Below are 18,048 nucleotides of genomic sequence, written 5' to 3'. Positions count from 1 at the left end.
GTTTCCTCAAAAAGTTAAAAATGGAACTCCCATTTGACCCAGTGGTCCCACTTCTAGGAATATATCCCAAGAAAGCAGAAACACCAATCAGAAAGGTTATACGCATCCCTATGTTCATAGCAGCACAATTTACCATAGCTAAGATTTGGAAACAGCCTAAGTGCCCATCAGCAGATGAATGGATTAGAAAACTGTGGTACATCTACACAATTAAATACTATGCTGCTGTAAAAAGAAGGAATTCTTACCATTTGCAACAGCATGGATGGAACTGGAGAGCATTATGCTAAGTGAAATAAGCTAATCAATGAAAGAAAAATACCACATGATCTCACTCATTTATGGATATTAAAGACCATTATAAACTGATGAACAAAAATAGATACAGAGGCAGAGCAGCATCGAACAGAGTGTCAAACTATAGTCTGAAGGCTGGGGAGGGTTGGGGGGTGGGGTAAGAGATCAACCTAAGGACTTGTATGCATGCATATAAGCATAACCAATGGACTCAAGACACTGGGGGGTAGGGGAGGCCGGGGGAATGTCAAGGGGAAAAAAAAGGAGACATATGTAATACTCTTTGTAATACTTGAAGCAATAAAACAAAATTTAAAGTGTAAAAACAAACAACCAAACAAAAAAACACACACAAAACTCCTTCCCCCTAAAAGTCCTGGACCAGAAAGCTTCACCAGTGAATTCTATCAACCATTCAAAGAAGATTTAAAATTTACCCTTCTCAAGCTCTTCCTAACATATTCTATGAGGCCAATATAACACTGATACCAAAACCTGGCAAAGATAACACATACAAAAAGAAACCTATAGACCAATATTGCTGATGAATACAGATATAAAAATTCTACGCAAAATATTAGCAAATTGAATACAACAGTACCTCAAAAAAATTATACATCACAATCAATTGGGGTTCATTCAAGGGGCACAGGGATGGTTCAACATATGCAAATCAGTGTAATACAACACATTAACAAAAGAAAGGATAAAATCATATGATGTTATCAATAGATGCAGAAAACGCATTTTATAAGATACAAGTCCACTGATTAAAACACTCAATAAAAGAGGAATAGAAGGAAAGTACGTCAACATAATAAAGGTCATATATGATAAACCCTCAATTAATATACTCAATGGTGAAAAACTGAAATCTTTTCTTCTAAGATCAGGAACAAGACAAGGATGTCCACTTTCACCACTCTTATTCAACACTAGAGTCCCGACATCACCTGAGGGGTCCCAGATTGCGAGATGGCTCAGGCCAGGCCACGGAACCCCACCGGTGCATGATCAGGCTGGGGAGGGACCGTGGGAGGGCTCCAGGGCATGTCTGGTCAGTCTCACCCAGTCCCTATCGGCCATCAGGGCTGGGGAGGGACTGTAGGAAGACTCCAGGATGTGTCCGGCCCATCTCACCCAGTCCTGATCGGCCAAACCCCAGCTGCAAGCTAACCTACCGGTTGGAGCGTCTGACCCCTGGTGGTCAGTGTGCATCATAGTGACTGGTCAAATGGTCAGACACTTAGCAGATTAGGCTTTTATTATATAGGATAATGCTGGAAGACTTGCCAGAGCAATAAGGCAAGAGAAAGAAATAAAAGGCATCCAAATGGGGAGGGAAGAAGTCAAACTGTCACTTTTTGCAGACAACATGATTCTGTATATAGAAAACTCTAAAGACTCCACCAAAAAAAAAAACAACTATTAGAAACAATAAACAAATACAGTCAAGTTTCAGGATACAAAATCAATGTGCAAAAATCCATTGCTTTCCTATATACTAACAACAAAACTTCAGAAAAATAAGTGAAAAAAATTCCTTTTGCAATTGCAACCAAAAGAATAAAATACCTAGGAATAAACTTAACAAAGAACATGAAAGACATATATACTGAAAATTACAAAGCATTATTAAAAGAGATTGAAAAAGACAACAAAATGGAAAAATATCCTGTGTCCACAGATTGGAAGAATCAACATAATTAAAATGGCCATATTACCCAAAGCAATATACAGATTTAATGCAATCCCCATCAAAATCCCAATGTTATTTTTTAAAGAAGTAGAACAAGAAATCATCATATTTGTATGAAATCACAAAGACCCTGAATAGCCAAAGCAATCCTGACAAAAAAGAACGAAGCTGGTGGTATCATGCTACCTGACTTCATATTATACTACAAGAGCTACAATAACCAAAACACATGCTTTTGGCAGAGGGAGAGACACACAGAACAATGGAACAGAATAGAGAGCCCAGCTATAAAACCACATGTATATGGACAGATATTTTTGACAAAGAAGCCAGAAACACACAATGGAGTAAAGATAGTTTCTTCAATAAATGGTGCTGGGAAAACTGGAAAGCCACATGCAAACAAATGAAACTGGATTACAGTTTATCCCCATGTACAAAAACTAATTCAAAATGGATAGAAGACCCAAAGGTAAGACTAGAAACAATAACTTACATAGAAGAAAATATAGGTACCAAACTTATGGACTTTCATAGTAGAGAACATTTTATGAACTTGATCCCAAAGGCAAGGCAAGTAAAGGCAAAAATAAATGAGTGGGACTATATCAAACTAAAAGGCTTCTTTGTAAGCACAGCAAAAGAAACTGACAACAGAACAAAGAGGCAGCCAACCAGATGGGGGATGATATTTGCAAACAGTAGCTCCTACAAAGGTTTAAGTTCCTAAATATATAAAGAACTCATAAATCTCAACACCAAACAAACAAACAACCCAATCAAAAAGTGGGCAGAGGACCTAAAAATACACCTCTCCCAAGAAGACATGTGAACAGCCAGTAGATATGTGAAAAAATGTTCAACCTCACTGGCAATTACAGAAATGCAAATCAAATCTACAATGAGATACCACCTCACACCTGTTAAGGTGGCCATTTTCAACAAGACAAAAAATAACAAATGTTAGAGAGGTTGTGGGAAAAAAGGAATAATAAGGCATGAGCGCTTAAGGACAAAAAAAATGTTTTGCTAACACCTTTGTGAAGAATATGATAGAAAGTCAATAAGAATTAGTTTTATTGAGTGCCTAGCTAGAAAACCATAAATTTTTAGCATATCCAATAAACATGGTTTCATAAATTTTCCAAACAATGTTTATGTAGCTCAAGGGAAAAAGTGAAAAACAGCAGACAATGAAAATAATAAGGCTAAATGGAAACAGTAAAATACAATCAATTGTATGATTTTTTTCACCTATCTGCCCTAGTACACAGGAGAGTAATCCTTACATATGGAGGGTAACAAATCAATGTCAGGTAAGCTTAAGAAAGGAAGAATAAAAGAAAAAAAGGAAAGAATGAAATGGAGACATAACATTAACAGTAATTAACAAGAGTACTTTGAATATATTCAAAATAACCTTTGGCTTCAACACCAATCTGGCCTTAGGTGACATAATCACACACCAAGCATGCACTATTAGGACTTGCCTCATTTCCAGCTCTCCTCTTTTCCCCCTCCTCACTACTAACTGCATTTGACCTCCCAATTATAGGCCTAGGACTATACTAGGCTCTAGGACAGTGATGGCGAACCTTTTGAGCTCAGCGTGTCAGCATTTTGAAAAACCCTAACTTAACTCTGGTGCTGTGTCACATATAGAAATTTTTTTGATATTTGCAACCATAGTAAAACAAAGATTTATATTCTTGATATTTATTTTATATATTTAAATGCCATTTAACAAGGAAAAATCAACCAAAAAAATGAGTTCGCGTGTCACCTCTGACACGCGTGTCATAGGTTCGCCATCACTGCTCTAGGACCACACCTGACATTAGTTAAAGGAGATTTAAGAAGCAGTGCTTTAATTCTTGGAAGACTGTATCTAGTTCTTCTGGTAATTCATCCCAGTCTGATCTCCACTCTTAAAAATAGCTTCATATTCCAGTTTGGAGCTCTACCTTCTCTTTCTTCACTATTTACACATACCCCCAATGCTCCAAACATTTCAATCCAGCCTCGGAGTCCAAATTTCTATGGTTGAAGACCTGTTCCCTGATGATATGCTTGTGTGATAACAACTACCTGTGTTTCTAACTTATGAAATATTTCCAGTACTTAAGACTTTCTCATTGCCATGATCTGCTCATCTGTGCATTAGGATACCCTGATGCCAGATACTTAGCTGAATTGAAGGCAACTATGTCTTATTCATCTCTGTAAACTCAAAGTCTAGCACAGTGCCTCATACTATATTCTTTGTATTTTGATAATCTGATTAGACATCCTTCCTTGGCCTGCAGAAGATGCATCCATCCCCACAACTGGCACGTCTAGCTCCAGGTCCAGGTCTTTCCCAATCTGCCAGGTCAACATAAATCATGGAAGTTACAAAGCTCTAAGTCAGCGGTTCTCAACCTGTGGGTCGAGACCCCTTTGGCAGTCGAACGACCCTTTCACAGGGGTCACCTAAGACCATCCTGCATATCAGATATTTACATTACGATTCATAACAGTAGCAACATTACAGTTATGAAGTAGCAACGAAAATAATTTTATGGTTGGGTCACAACATGAGGAACTGTATTTAAAGGGCCAGAAGGTTGAGAACCACTGCTCTAAGTAATCAGTAGACAAATATATTTCTGAAATAGTTAATGATATCCTGTAACAAAATATGTATGATAATCTTTTAAGGTCTTTAAGTAAACAGTAGTCAACGAACTTTTTTAAAAATATGTTTTTACTGACTTCAAAGAGAGGAAGAGAGAGGGAGAGAGAAACATCAATGATGAGAGAGAATCATTGATCAGCTGCCTCCTGCATGTGCCCTACTGGGGATTGAGCTCACAACACAGACATGTGCCCTGACTGGGAATCAAACTGTGACCTCCTGGTTCATAGGTCAATGCTGAACCACTGAGCAACACCGGTCAGACAGTAGTCAACTATCTTTATGAAACACTTAAATGCTAGCCTGTGCAGAACTATGATGAATTAAGTTAAATTTCTACTTCTCTTCCAGGACTATGAATTTGTAACATATAATCTAAATGGCATATATTCTTTTGAAAGAAAATCTGAAGTATTTAGTCAAATAAACAACCCTTAAAGTAAAAAAATCTTCAAAGAAAATATCTATAATTACAACCCTTAATCACATATTTTCTCCTAAACTTGTCATTAAACTTGAAAAGCAACAAAAAACCATCATAGGTAATCTGGGTACACACTTATCCTTCTTATTTGTCCTTCCTTTTCTTTGTCTTTTCACGAGCCAATACCACACCCCATATGTACATGTTATATGACATCAAAAGAAAGAAATGTCCCAAACTGCTTTGAGAAGTATGAATAGTTCTATCCTCCAATACGTTTTTATTTTTTACCTTTTAGGATTTTGTCTTGATAAAAAATATATATTTCTGAACATTTTCCAGGGTAGATGGAAAGGCAAGAGATAACCCAGAAAGTGAAAAATGACCATTTCATTCAAGTATTTGTTCTTACTCAATCCTTGTCAAAAAAATATGTACCTTAAAATTTAGTCTGCCTCAAAGGAAAATATTGCAGATGGTTAGTAGCAGATAACTTTGTTCAGGAGTTCTAATGATATATTACCTTTCAGAACAGAGTGCACAAACTAAAGAGTAAGTAATAGAATTAATAGTCTCCCAAATTCTCTCTCTTTTGGGGAATTTATTAATTATTGTGGAGTGTAAAAGTCAGGAAACTATCAATTTGGCTTTGTCCTGTATGATGGAACTCTTAGATATCCTGACCTAAACAGACAAGAAATCACACCACTGTATCTATTTCTCTATTATTGAGCATGACAACATTTGCTGCCTTTGAAAAACAGATGAATCACAAGACCTTATCAAGTTGTTTCAAATGCAGATAACAGGAAGCCATGTTCCTCTTCAGCTTGGGGAATTCCATATCCATTTGATCAGATTCATAAATTCTCAGAGAATAACAATACCAGTGTAGGGCATCATCGTAATTGTGCATCTAAAGTTTAAAAAGAAATAACAAAATTACATGGCTATCTCTACATATGACTCTAATTTTTCCAAGTCACCTCTAGAAACAAACAGAAAAATAATACTGGTTTTTTAGGCAACCAAAACACAATACTCCCTCTATTTGAGTTCTAAAATAATCAGTATAAGTTACAGATAAATTGGCAATCAATATTCTCTCTTCTTCCCTCACATTAGACATCTCACAGAAACAATCAATGAAATAAAGGATAATCTATGGAATGGGAGAAAATATTTTCAAACCACATATTCAATAGGGGGGGTTAATATTCAAAATATACACAGAACTCCTACAACACAATAGCAAAAAAAAATTTAATGGGCAGAGGATCTGAATAGACATTTTTCTAAAGACAACTTACAAATGGCCAACAGGTACATGAAAAGGTACTCAACATTAATAATAACCAAAGAAACACAAATCAAAACCAGAATAAGATATCACCTCATACCTGTTAAAATAGCTATCATCAAAAAGATAAAAGATAACAAATGCTAGTGAGGATGTGGAGAAAATGGAAACTTTATACACTGTTAGTGGGAATGTAAACTGGTACGACCACTTATGGAAAACAGTATGGAGGTTTCTCAATAAGTTAAAAATTGAACTGCCATGTGATCCAGCAATCCCACTTCTGGGTATACAGCCAAAGGAAATGAAATCATTATCTCAAAGAGATATTTGTATTGCCGTGTTCATTGCAGCATTATTCACAATAGCCAATGTATTGAAACAACCAAGGTATTTGTTTACTAATGAATATATAAAGAAAATACAGTATATGTATTCAATGGAGTATTATTCAGCTATAAAAAAAGAGAGAAATCCTGCCATTTGCGATAACGTGAATGAACCGGGAGGATATAATGCTGAGTGAAATAAGCCAGAAAAATATAAACAGTGTATGGTATCACTTATGTGTGGAATCGAACTTATGGTAATGAAGAATAGACTAGAGGTTACAAGGCATTGGGGGATGGAGAAAATGGGGAGAGGTCTGTTAAAGGGTACAAACTTTCAGTTCTAAACTGAAAAAGGTTCTGAAAATCTAATGTATAACATGGTGACTACAGTTCATAATACTGAATTGTATGATTGAATTTTACTAAGAGAGTAGACCTGAAGTGATCTCACAAAAAAAGTTAAATATGTGTTCATTAAATCAATTGTTAGAACTTTTACGATGTACATGTATATCAAATAAAGTTATTACATTGTACACTTTAATTATAACTGTCAAGAAATTTAAAAAAATTCACACATGGGTTGAAGAGCCTAAGATGGTGGTGAACCATGCTAGAAAACTCTAAATAAAATTTAAAAGTTGTTAAAACAACGATAAATTTTTTTTCAAGAGAACAACCATAATTCACTATGCTAACACAGCTATTTTCTTTTTCTACATTCCATTTTAACTTTATCCTTTTGTATTCTTATATAGTTGTAATCATAGTGTATATTATAACTTCATGTTATATTCTTTCCATTTAGATTTGTTTTGTAAATATTAATCTATATTGCTATTTAGTATTCACAGTTATCAATTTAAGGAATACAAAACATTCAATTAAATTTTAATGTTTGCTATTTAATTTCTAGGTTATTCACTATTATAATTAAATAACAAGCTAATGGGAAAAAACTTACAGAAATAACCTGGATGACTTTTTTAAGCTAAGAAAATTCAGGTTGCTCATGCACACCAAAGTAAGGTATAAATGAGTCCCTTGTACCCTATCAAGAAGCTTCAGGTTTTTCAAGGAATAACAGGAGTCACTAGGACCTAAAAGGAATAAGACACACTCTTCAACTAGAAATAACTGTGCTGAGCAAGTACAACACTACCTTTGACTATCTTATCTAATAAAGAGGGAATATGCTAATTGAACTTCATGCTGTCACAAAGATGGCGGCACCCACAGACAATAAGGAGAGAATATGCTAATTGACTGCCCTGCCCTCAAAGATGGCAGCACCCACAGCCAATAAGGAGGGAATATGCTAATTGATGGCCACACCCTCAAAGATGGTGGTACCCATAGTCAATAAGGAGGGAATATGCTAATTGGCTGCCATGCCCTCAAAGATGGCAGTGCCCACAGCCACAAGATGGCAGTGCCCAGTCCCCTCAGTCCCTCCGGGGCGGCAGGTGCACGGCAAGGCTCCGCGCACCTGCCTCTGGAGACCCCCAGTCCCCTTAGCCCCCCAGCCACCCAGAGTCGGCCCGAGGCGCAGGCAAGCCTCAGATGGTGGCTGCCCAGCTGCCCAGGGCTGCCCAAGGCTCAGGTAACCAGGGCTGGCTGAGGCTTGCGCTGCCGGCAGTGGTAGCAGCAGAGGTGTGATGGGGTGTTGCCTTCCCCTGGTTACCGGGTCGCCTCCCATCCCTGAGGGCTCCCAGACTGTGAGAGGGGGCAGGCCAGGCTGAGGGACCCTCCCTCCAGTGCACGAATTTTCATGTACTGGGCCTCTAGTTTAGAATTAAGATTATATTCTTCTCCAGTTGATGGAAGTGGGAGTTTAAAAAATTATTCTGTAAGACTGGAAAATGAGGAAAAAGAAAAAGACTCAATAGGAGAAGGAATTCTGAAGTACTTTTTCTTCAACTCAGTAAAGACATACAGGCCCTCTAAAAAAACCCAATAATACTATTCTATTTGCAGTAGCTAAACTTAAGGTATAAAGCAAGACATTTTGATATACACTGTGAAATGTTCACCACAATCAAGCTAATTGACATATACATCATTTCACCTAGTTACCCTTTTTTTGTGGTGAGAACACTTAAGATTTACTCTCTTAGCATATTTCAATTATATAATACATTATTATAACTACAGACACCATACATTGTATTAGGTCTCTATAACTTTTTCACTGAATAAGTTAAAGTTTGTATTACTGGACCAACATATCCCCAATTTCCCCAAGCACCAAACCCTGGTAACCACCATTCTACTTTGTTTCTATGAATTCGACTTTTTAAAATTCCACATATACCCCTGAGCAGTGTGCTCAGTGGTTAGAGCATTGGCCAATGCACTGAAGGGTCAAGGGTTCGATTCTCACTCAAGGACACATACCTGGGAGGCTGGTTCAATCACTGGCCCAGTTGGGGGCATTCGGGAAACAACCGATCTCTCTCTCTCTCTCTCTCTCTCTCTCTCTCTCCCTTCCCCCTTCCACTCTCTCTAAAAGTCAATGGAATAAATATCCTCAGGTGAGGATTAACAAAAAAAATAACAAAATAAATTTAATTCCACATATACCATATCATATAATATTTGTCTTTCTTTGTCTGGCTTATTTCACTTAGCATAATGTCTTCCAGGTTCATCTATGTTGTCACAAATGGTAGGTTTTCTTGTAGATCATTTTGGGTAGTATGGTCATTTTAACAATATTAATTTTTCCAATCCATTAACATGGGATCTTTCCACTTTTTGTGCCTTCTTCAACTTCTCTCATCAATTTCTTATAGTTTTCAATGTACAGATGTTTCATCTTCTTGGTTAAATATATTTCAAAATATTTAATTGTTTTAGATACTATTATAAATGGGATTGTTTACTTAGTTTCTTTTTTGGATAATTTACTGTTAGAGTATAGAAACAAAATTGATTTTTGTATGTTGATTTTGTATCATGTAACTTTACTAATTTGTACATCTGTTGTAACAGGGTGTTTTTTTGGTGCAATCTTAAGGTTTTCTATATATATGATTATGTCATCTGCAAATAGAGACAATTCTACTTCTTCCTTTCCAATTTGGATGCCTAATTGCTCTAGTTAGAATGTTTAGTACTTAGTTGAATAGAGTGGTGAGGATAAGCACGCTTGTCTGGTTCCATGATGTTAGCTATGGGCTTGTCATATATGACCTTTATTTTGTTGAGGTACATTAATTTTACACCTAATTTATTGAAAGTTTTCATCATGAAAGAATGTTGTATTTTGTTAAATGTTTTTTTCTTGCCCTAACCGGTTTGGCTCAGTGGATAGAGCATCGGCCTGCGGACTCAAGGTTCCCAAGTTCGATTCCGGTCAAGGGCATGTATGTTGGTTGCAGGCACATCCCCAGTAGGGGGTGTGCAGGAGGCAGCTGATTGATGTTTCTCTCTTATCGATGTTTCTAACTCTCTATCCCTCTCCCTTCCTCTCTGTGAAAAATCAATAAAATATACTTTTTAAAAAATGTTTTCTTCACCTATAGAGATGACTATATTTTTAATCCTCCATTCTGTCAGATGTGATGTATCTTATTTATTGATTTGCATAAGTCGTACCATCCTTGCATTCCAGGGACAAATCCTACTTGACTGTTGTATGAACTTTTTAATGTGCTGTTGAATTCAGTTCGCTAGTATTTTGGTGAGGAGGTGTATTAACCGGAAGTGTACCAGTTAATAATGCAGATTGTGTAATCAAAGAAAACACGATAATTTCAAGAGAAACATCAAAAGTGCTTTATCCAAAGTAATGTCCATTGCTAGCTACACATTTCCCCCATCTTTCAGGTAATTTGTGGATACTGTCCCAATAGAACTTTTCTTGTTTTGAGGCAAACCATTCAGAAACCCAATTTTCCACTTCTTTGTATGTTTTGAAGTACTACTCAGAAAGTGCATGTGCCATCAATCAGAACAAGTGGTAATCTGAAGGAGCAAGGTCTGGGGAATACAATACAGTGGGGGGGTTAATACTTCCTAGGCAAGATCTTTTAACGTGTCTTTAACTGGTTTTGAAGTGTGTGGTGGTGCGGTTATGAAGCAAAATTATTTTGCCATGTCTTCTGGCACATTCTGGTCACTTCACGATCAAAGCATGGTTCAAATTGATTATTTGTTGTCGGTAGCGATCATTATTAACAGTTCCATCTGGTTTTAGAAGCTCATAATACACCACACCTTCCTGATCCCACCAAACACAGAGCACTGTTTTCTTTCTGAAGTGATTTGGCCTTGCAATCAATGTTGATGGTTGACCTGGATCAACCCATGATTTTGTGCGTTTGGGATTCTTAAAATAAATCCACTTTTCATCGCCAGTCACAATTCAATGCAAAAAAAAAAAAACAAAACACCACAAAAAAAACTTTCTTTCATGCCATTGAAGCAACATTTTACTGATGACTTTTTGGTTTTCCATTTGTCTTTCATTCAGTTGATGTGGCACCCATTTTCCTTCCTTTAAAATCTTTCCCATTGCTTGTAAACTATCGGAAATTATTTTCTAAGCAATGTTTAATCTTTCTGTAAGTTCTTTTTGACCTTGACACACATCTTCATCAAATAATGCTTGTAATTGTTGGTCTTCAAACTTTTTCCGTTGACCTGGATGCTCTTTGTCTTACACATCGAAATTATCACTTTTAAAGCATTTAAACCAGCGTTCACAAGTATCTTGAGATGGAGCATGTTCACCTTAAGCTTCCTGAAGTATACGATAACTTTTTCTTCAAAATAAAGTAATGAATTAAAACTTCCCGCAAATGCTCTTTCTTTGGCATTAAATTCGACATTTTTAAGCATAAAAATATCTATGATGTTAACACCTTCAGCAAATTTGACATATGAAGTTTTGAAGCTTGCTGTCACTACAACAAAATAGCATACTAGTACATATCAAATCGCATATATATATCAACATATGTGTAACTCCATCTATTGAAAAAAAATCCGCTTTAACTGGTACACCTAGTACGTTTTTTAGGGATATTGGTCTACAGTTATCTTTTCTTTTAGTGTCCTGTCTGGCTTTACTATCAGTGCAATTAATGTAGGCCTTATAAAATGAGTCTGGAAGTATCTGAGATGAGCTTGAGTTTGAGAAGGATTGGCATTAATTCTTCCTCAAATATTTGGTAGAATTCATCTGTGAAACCATCTGGTCATGGGCTTTGTGTGTGTGTGTGTGAGATTTTTAAATTAATGATTCTATCTCCTTTGTCATTATTAGTCTATTCAAATTTTCTATTTATTCATGATTCAATCTAGGTAAGTTGTACATTTCTAGGAATTTCTCCATTTCTTCTAGGTTATTGAATATGTTGGCATATCATTGTTCATAGTAGTCTCTTACAATCTTTCATATGTCTGTGGTATCAGTTGTAATGCCTCTTCTTTCATTTCTAATTTTATTTATTTGAGTACCTTCTCTTTTTTTCTTAGTCGAGTAAAATATTTGTCAATGTTGTTTATATTTTTAAAAAAACACAACTCTTATTTTCATTGATATTTTCTATTGTTTTTCTGGTCTCTATTTCATTTATTTCTGCTCTGACTTCTGTTATTTCCTTCCTTCTGCCATGTTTGGGATTAGTGGTAGTTCCTTGAGGTATACAGTTGTAATATTGATATTTCTGTTTTTAAATATATGCTTATTGATTTCAGAGAGGAAAGGAGAGAAAGAGAGAGATAGAAACATCAATGATGAGAGAGAATCATTGATCGGCTGCCTCCTGCACGCTCCCTACTGGGGATCGAGCCTGCAACCCAGGCATGTGCCCTTGACCGGAATCAAACCTGGGACCTTTCAGTACTCAGGCCAACGCTCTATCCACTGAGCCAAACCAGCTAGGGCTATTTCTTTTTTTCTTAACACTATAAACTTCACTTTTATAACTACATTTGCTGTAACCCATAAGTTATAATATCTTGTGGTTTTGTTTTCATTTGTCTCAAGGTTTTTATAATTTCCTTTTGATTTCTTCTTTCGTCCCTTGGTTGTTCAAGAGTTTAATTTCGATGTATTTGTGAGTTTTCTAGTTTTTTCATTATTCCATTTTGAATTAATTTTTGCATAAAGTGTGAGGTTTGTGTCAAGATTAACTTTTCACCTGTTGATGTCCATTGCTCCAGCACCATTAGTTGAAAAGACCATTCTTCTTCTACTGAATACTTTTTGTAGCTGGATATTTGTAAACAAGGATCTGAAGTCCTGCCAAGAAGAAGTGAATGTTCTATCAGGAACACAGCATGACTTGCACACAATCTTGAGTTCCAGGAACATTTACCTCCCTGAGAAAGGCTAAGATTAAATAGTCGTGGGTGTAGAGCAGAAAGGGAGGGCACAGCTGCAAGTTGTCTTCAATACGCTATTGTAATAATATAGCACAAAACAAGATTTAGTTGATTAATTGCTGACGCACTAACCTTGTGCCAAACCCCAATAAAAGCGATGGTGAGAGTGCAGAGTTTGCTACATGCCTGAGCGAGCTGTAGCCCTCTGTCCAGCATCAATCATCCTGTGTGCTCGTCTTACCTCTGCGTCTTCGGTTCATTAAACATCCCTCAACAACTTTTATGCACTTTGTTGAAAATCAGTGCATATTTGAATGGGATTATTTTGGGGTACTTTATTATGTTCAATTGATCTTTCTGACAATACCACACAGTCTAGATATATACTGTAGCTATATAATAAGGTGGTGTGGTTCCTTCTACTTTATACCACTTTCTCAGAATTGTTTTAGCTACACATTTTCATTCCTGTTTTTATGTGTAAATTATAGAATAATCTTATCTCTATATTTTTCTCATTCTTTTGTCTGTATTCTATTTGTATCTTCATCTGTAAAGTATGTTTTTTAAGCCATACATAAAATTGGGCCTTGCTTTTTCATCTAATTTGACAATGTCTGCCTTTTCACTGGTATATTAAAATTGTTTTCATTCAATGTGATTTTGCATATGCTGAGATTTCAAAATATCTTATTTGTTTTCTATTTGTCCCATCTAAATTTATTCCTTCTTTCCTCTTTTTATGCCTTCTTTTAGCTTATTAAAGATTTCTATAACTTTGTTATAGATTATAGATTTTGCTTTCAATATTTTTGGATATATATCCAGAACATGAATCACTAGATTATATGGTAATTCTATTTTGTAATTTTTTGAGGAATCACCATACTGCTTTCTATAGTAACATTCTATTTTACATTCCTACAAACTACTTTAATTTTTAAACAATATTTTTGCTGAGTATAGAATTCTAGTTTGATAGTTTTTTCTTTAGTTATTTTTAAATTGTTGCTCCACTGTGTTCTTGCTTACACTGCTTCTACTGAGGACTCTGATATTCTGCTTAATTTGTTCCTTTGTATGTAGGGTGCCTGTTTTCTCTGGCTGCTTTTAAAATATTCTCTTTATTACTGGTTTTGAGCAATTTAATTATGTGCATTGGTGTAGTTTTGTGTTTCTTGTGTTTAGGGTTTGCTACACTTTCTGATTCTGTGTGTTTAGAGTATTTCTTAAGTTTTAAAAGTTTTCAACCATTAATTTTCAAATATATTTATTCTCTCTCCTCATTTGAGGATTCCAATTACCTCTATATTAAGCTACCTGAAGAATTTCTGTAGCTCACTGATGTTCTTTCAATATTTTTTAGTTTTGTTTTTTCCCCTGTGTGGTTCATTCTGGATAGCTTTCATTGCTATGCCTTCAAGATCACTACTCTTGTCTTCTGTAATGTCTAATCTGATGTTGGTACTATCCAATATGTTGTTTTCTTCCTAGACATAGTTTTTATCTTTAGAATTTGGATTTGGATTTTTTTATATCTCCCATGTCTCTACTTAACTTTTTGAATATATGGAATATAATTATAAGAGCTGTTTTAATGTCCTCTGTTAATTTCTGTGTCAGTTTAAGTTGATTGTGTATTCTTTTTAATATAGGTTGTGTTTTCCTACATCTTGAATGCTTGGTAATTTATTACTGGATGATGAACATTGTGAACTTTAACTTCTTGTGTGCAGGGTAGATTTGTATTCCGATAAATATTTTTACCTCTACTCTGGGAAGCAATGAAGTTCCTTGAGATCAATTTGATACTTTCAGGTCATACTTTTCTGATTTTTAGGTAGTTCTCAAGTAGTGCTCAGTGTAGGATTCCCATTACTGAGACAATAAACACTCTTCTGAGTTCTCTACCCAGTGCTCCATGAATTAGAGCAAGCATGTCAAATATGCTTGAATTAGAGGTTTTCTAGTCTGGCTGGTATGAACAGGTTCTATTTCCAGAACTATGTGAGTCCTAGGCATTGTTACCTAGGCATTATTTTACTAGAGGCCTGGCGCACAAAAATTTGTGCACTCGGGGGGGAGAGGGGTCCCTCAGCCCGGCCTGTGCCCTCTCGCAGTCTGGGACCCCGCGGGAGATAACAACCTACTGGCTTAGGCCTGCTCCCAGGTGGCAGAGGGCAGGCCCAATCCTTAGGTGCAGCCCCTGGTCAGGATCAGAGCAGGGCCAATTGGGGAGTTGGGGCGCCACCCCCTGTCATGCACAGAGCAGGGCGGATTGGGAGGTTGCGATGCCACCCTCAGTCACGCTCAGGATAGGGCCGATTGGGGGGTTGGGGCACCGCCCCCTGTCACACTCAAGGCAGGGTCGATGGGGAGGTTGCAGCGCCACCCCCTGTCACGCACAGAGCAGGGCCAATCAGGGGGTTGGGGCGCTGCCCCCTGTCATGCACAGAGCAGGGCCCATCAGGGGGGGTTGGGGCTCCGTACGCTGTCACGCACAGAGCAGGGCCGATAGGGGAGTTGGGGCACCGCTCCCTGTCACACACAGAGCAGGGCGGATCAGGGGGTTGGGGTGCCGCCACTGTCACACTCAGGGCAGGGCCGATGGGGAGGTTATGGCTCTACCCCGTCACACACAGAGCAGGGCCGATCAGAGGGTTGGGGCGCCGCACCCTGTCGCACACAGAGCCGCAGGGCGATCAGGGGGTTTGGGCGCTGCCCCCTGTCACGCTGATCCCGGTGCCGGGAGGCCTCGCGGCTTTGCTGATCCCGGTGCTAGGAGGCATATTACCCTTTTACTATATAGGATAGAGGCCTGGTGCATGGGTAGGGTCTGGCTGGTTTGCCCTGAAGGGTGTCCTGGATCAGGGTGGGGGTCCCCACTGGGGTGCCTGGCCAGCCTGGATGAGGGGATGATGGCTGTTTGCAGCTGGTCACACACCCTTCAGGGTGGGGGTCCCCACTGGGGTATCTGGCCAGTCTGGGTGAGGGGCTGAGGGCTGTTTTCAGGCTGGCGGGTGACTGAAGCTCCCAACCGCTCCTTTTTTTCTTTTTCTTTTTTATTCTGGGCCAAGGCCTCTGCTGCTGAAAGCAGGTATCTCGTTTGTTTTGGTTCTATAATCGAAACACTGTATCATCTCCAGCTCTGAGATCCCGGCCGGCTGAAAGCTGGTTTCTGGGGTTTTGTTTAGCTTCTATATTTGTTACAATGTTTCAAACTGCCAGCTCAGAGGCCGACAAGGCAGGCGGGGAACGTTGGAGTCCTCTGTCTCTGAAGCAAGCAAGCCTCATGTTCACTTCCAGCTGCCTGGCTGCTGGCCGCCATCTTGGCTGGCAGTTAATTTGCATACCCCCTGATTAGCCAATGGGAAGGGTAGCAGTCGTACACTAATTACCATGTTTCTCTTTTATTAGATAGGATTTTATTAAAGAATAGTTTATTGCTTTTTAAAGAGAGAGAAAGGAAAAAGAAACATTGATGTGTAGCGTAACATCAGTTGCCTCTTGCATGCCTCCAACAGGGGTTCAAGCCCGCAACCCGGGCTTATACCCGGACTGGAAATCAAATCAGCAACCTTTTGGTGCATGGGACAATGCCCAACCAAGTGATCCAAACCAGCCAGGGAACCTCTAATAATTTTAGATGATTATTCCCCTTACTTAGATATTTTCATTCCATACTGTCCTGATCAGTACTCTGCTAAACATTGGAGGAGGACTCTCTGATTGCTGGGATTCTCTTTATGTGCTATATTGTGATCTCTGGTATTCTGTTCTATAAACTTTAGCTGCGTTGCTCTCCCAGATTCTCAGCTCCATCTCCTCGAATTAGAAAGCCTGCTAGGATCCACTTCAGTTCCTCTTCCTATACTACAGCCTGGAAACTCAGGCAGTAAGCTGTACAACTATAGTGCTCACCTTGTTCATTTCCTATCTCCCAGAGAGCACTTTGTTGTCTGATAGTCAATGTCTAAAAAACCATTTTTTCATGTATTTTATCTTGTTTTATGTAGGTGGAGGGGGGGTGTTCAGGCAAAGACAGAAATCTGGTCTCTGTTACATCTTGGTTGGAAGTGGAAATCCACCATAACTTTTTAAAAAACATTGTATCCTTTTTAATTACACATACACACACACCAAAATTTTTATAAGTGATTAGATTATGAATAACTATACTTTAAAAAGCCTTATCTGGCCTTGGCCGGTGGGTTCAGTGGTCAGAGCATCAGCTAGGATACAGAAAGGTTGTGGGCTTGATTCCCAGTCAAGGACATGCACCTGAGTTGCAGGATAGATCTCTGGCTCCAGTTGGGGCACCTGTGGAAGGCAACCAATTGATGTGTTTCTCTCACACTGATGCTTCTCTTGCTCTCTCCCTTCCCCTCCCTCTCTCTCTCTCCCTCTCTCTCCCTTCCACTCTCTCTAAAAATCAATGGAAAAAATATCCTTGGATGGGGATTAACAAAAATGAATAAACAGAAAATATCTGTAGTTTCAGTAAACCTGGATTGGTTTGCAAAGAGAAAATGTATTACTACTCTTTTATTTTTTATTGTACCACAACTTTATAAAGTTTTTTTTAGAGCAGTTTTAGATTCACAGCAAAATTGAGAGGAATGTATAGAGATTTGCTATGAAACCCCTGCTCCTACACATGCATAGCCTCTCCCCCGACTATGACTACAAAAAATAAAATCAGTGTCCCCCCCCCAAAAAAAAAATCCTCCACCAGGGGCCCAAGTCCTTTTGATTGAAGCTCCCCCCCACAAAAAAAAATCCTCCCAGGAACCAAGAGGTCACCTAGTTTGATCCCCGTCAGGGCACATGCCTGGGTTGTGGGCTCTATCCCCGGTAGGGGGGAATGTAGGAGGCAGACAATTGATAATGTTTCTCTCTCAGCGATGTTTCTATCTCCCTTCTAGAGGAAGGGAGAGGTCCCTTCCTCTCTCTCCCTAAAAACAAATCAATAAAAATATATAT

General features: G+C 38.2%; 1 protein-coding gene across 1 annotated transcript in view; it reads right to left on the bottom strand.

Moving 5' to 3' along the window:
* TEX11 (testis expressed 11) overlaps positions 1-18,048 on the bottom strand; it is a 404,641-nt gene that overhangs the window by 161,751 nt on the left and 224,842 nt on the right. Inside the window, 1 exon segment of the mRNA XM_023765080.1 lies at positions 5,876-6,013. Within this exon segment, the coding sequence (XP_023620848.1) occupies positions 5,876-6,013 (138 nt within the window).

This window comes from Myotis lucifugus, unplaced genomic scaffold (assembly GCF_000147115.1).
Source record: "Myotis lucifugus unplaced genomic scaffold, Myoluc2.0 scaffold_4, whole genome shotgun sequence".
NCBI lineage: Eukaryota > Metazoa > Chordata > Mammalia > Chiroptera > Vespertilionidae > Myotis > Myotis lucifugus.
Note: the sequence above shows the minus strand (reverse complement) of the source record. Positions and strands in the feature narration are given on the sequence as shown.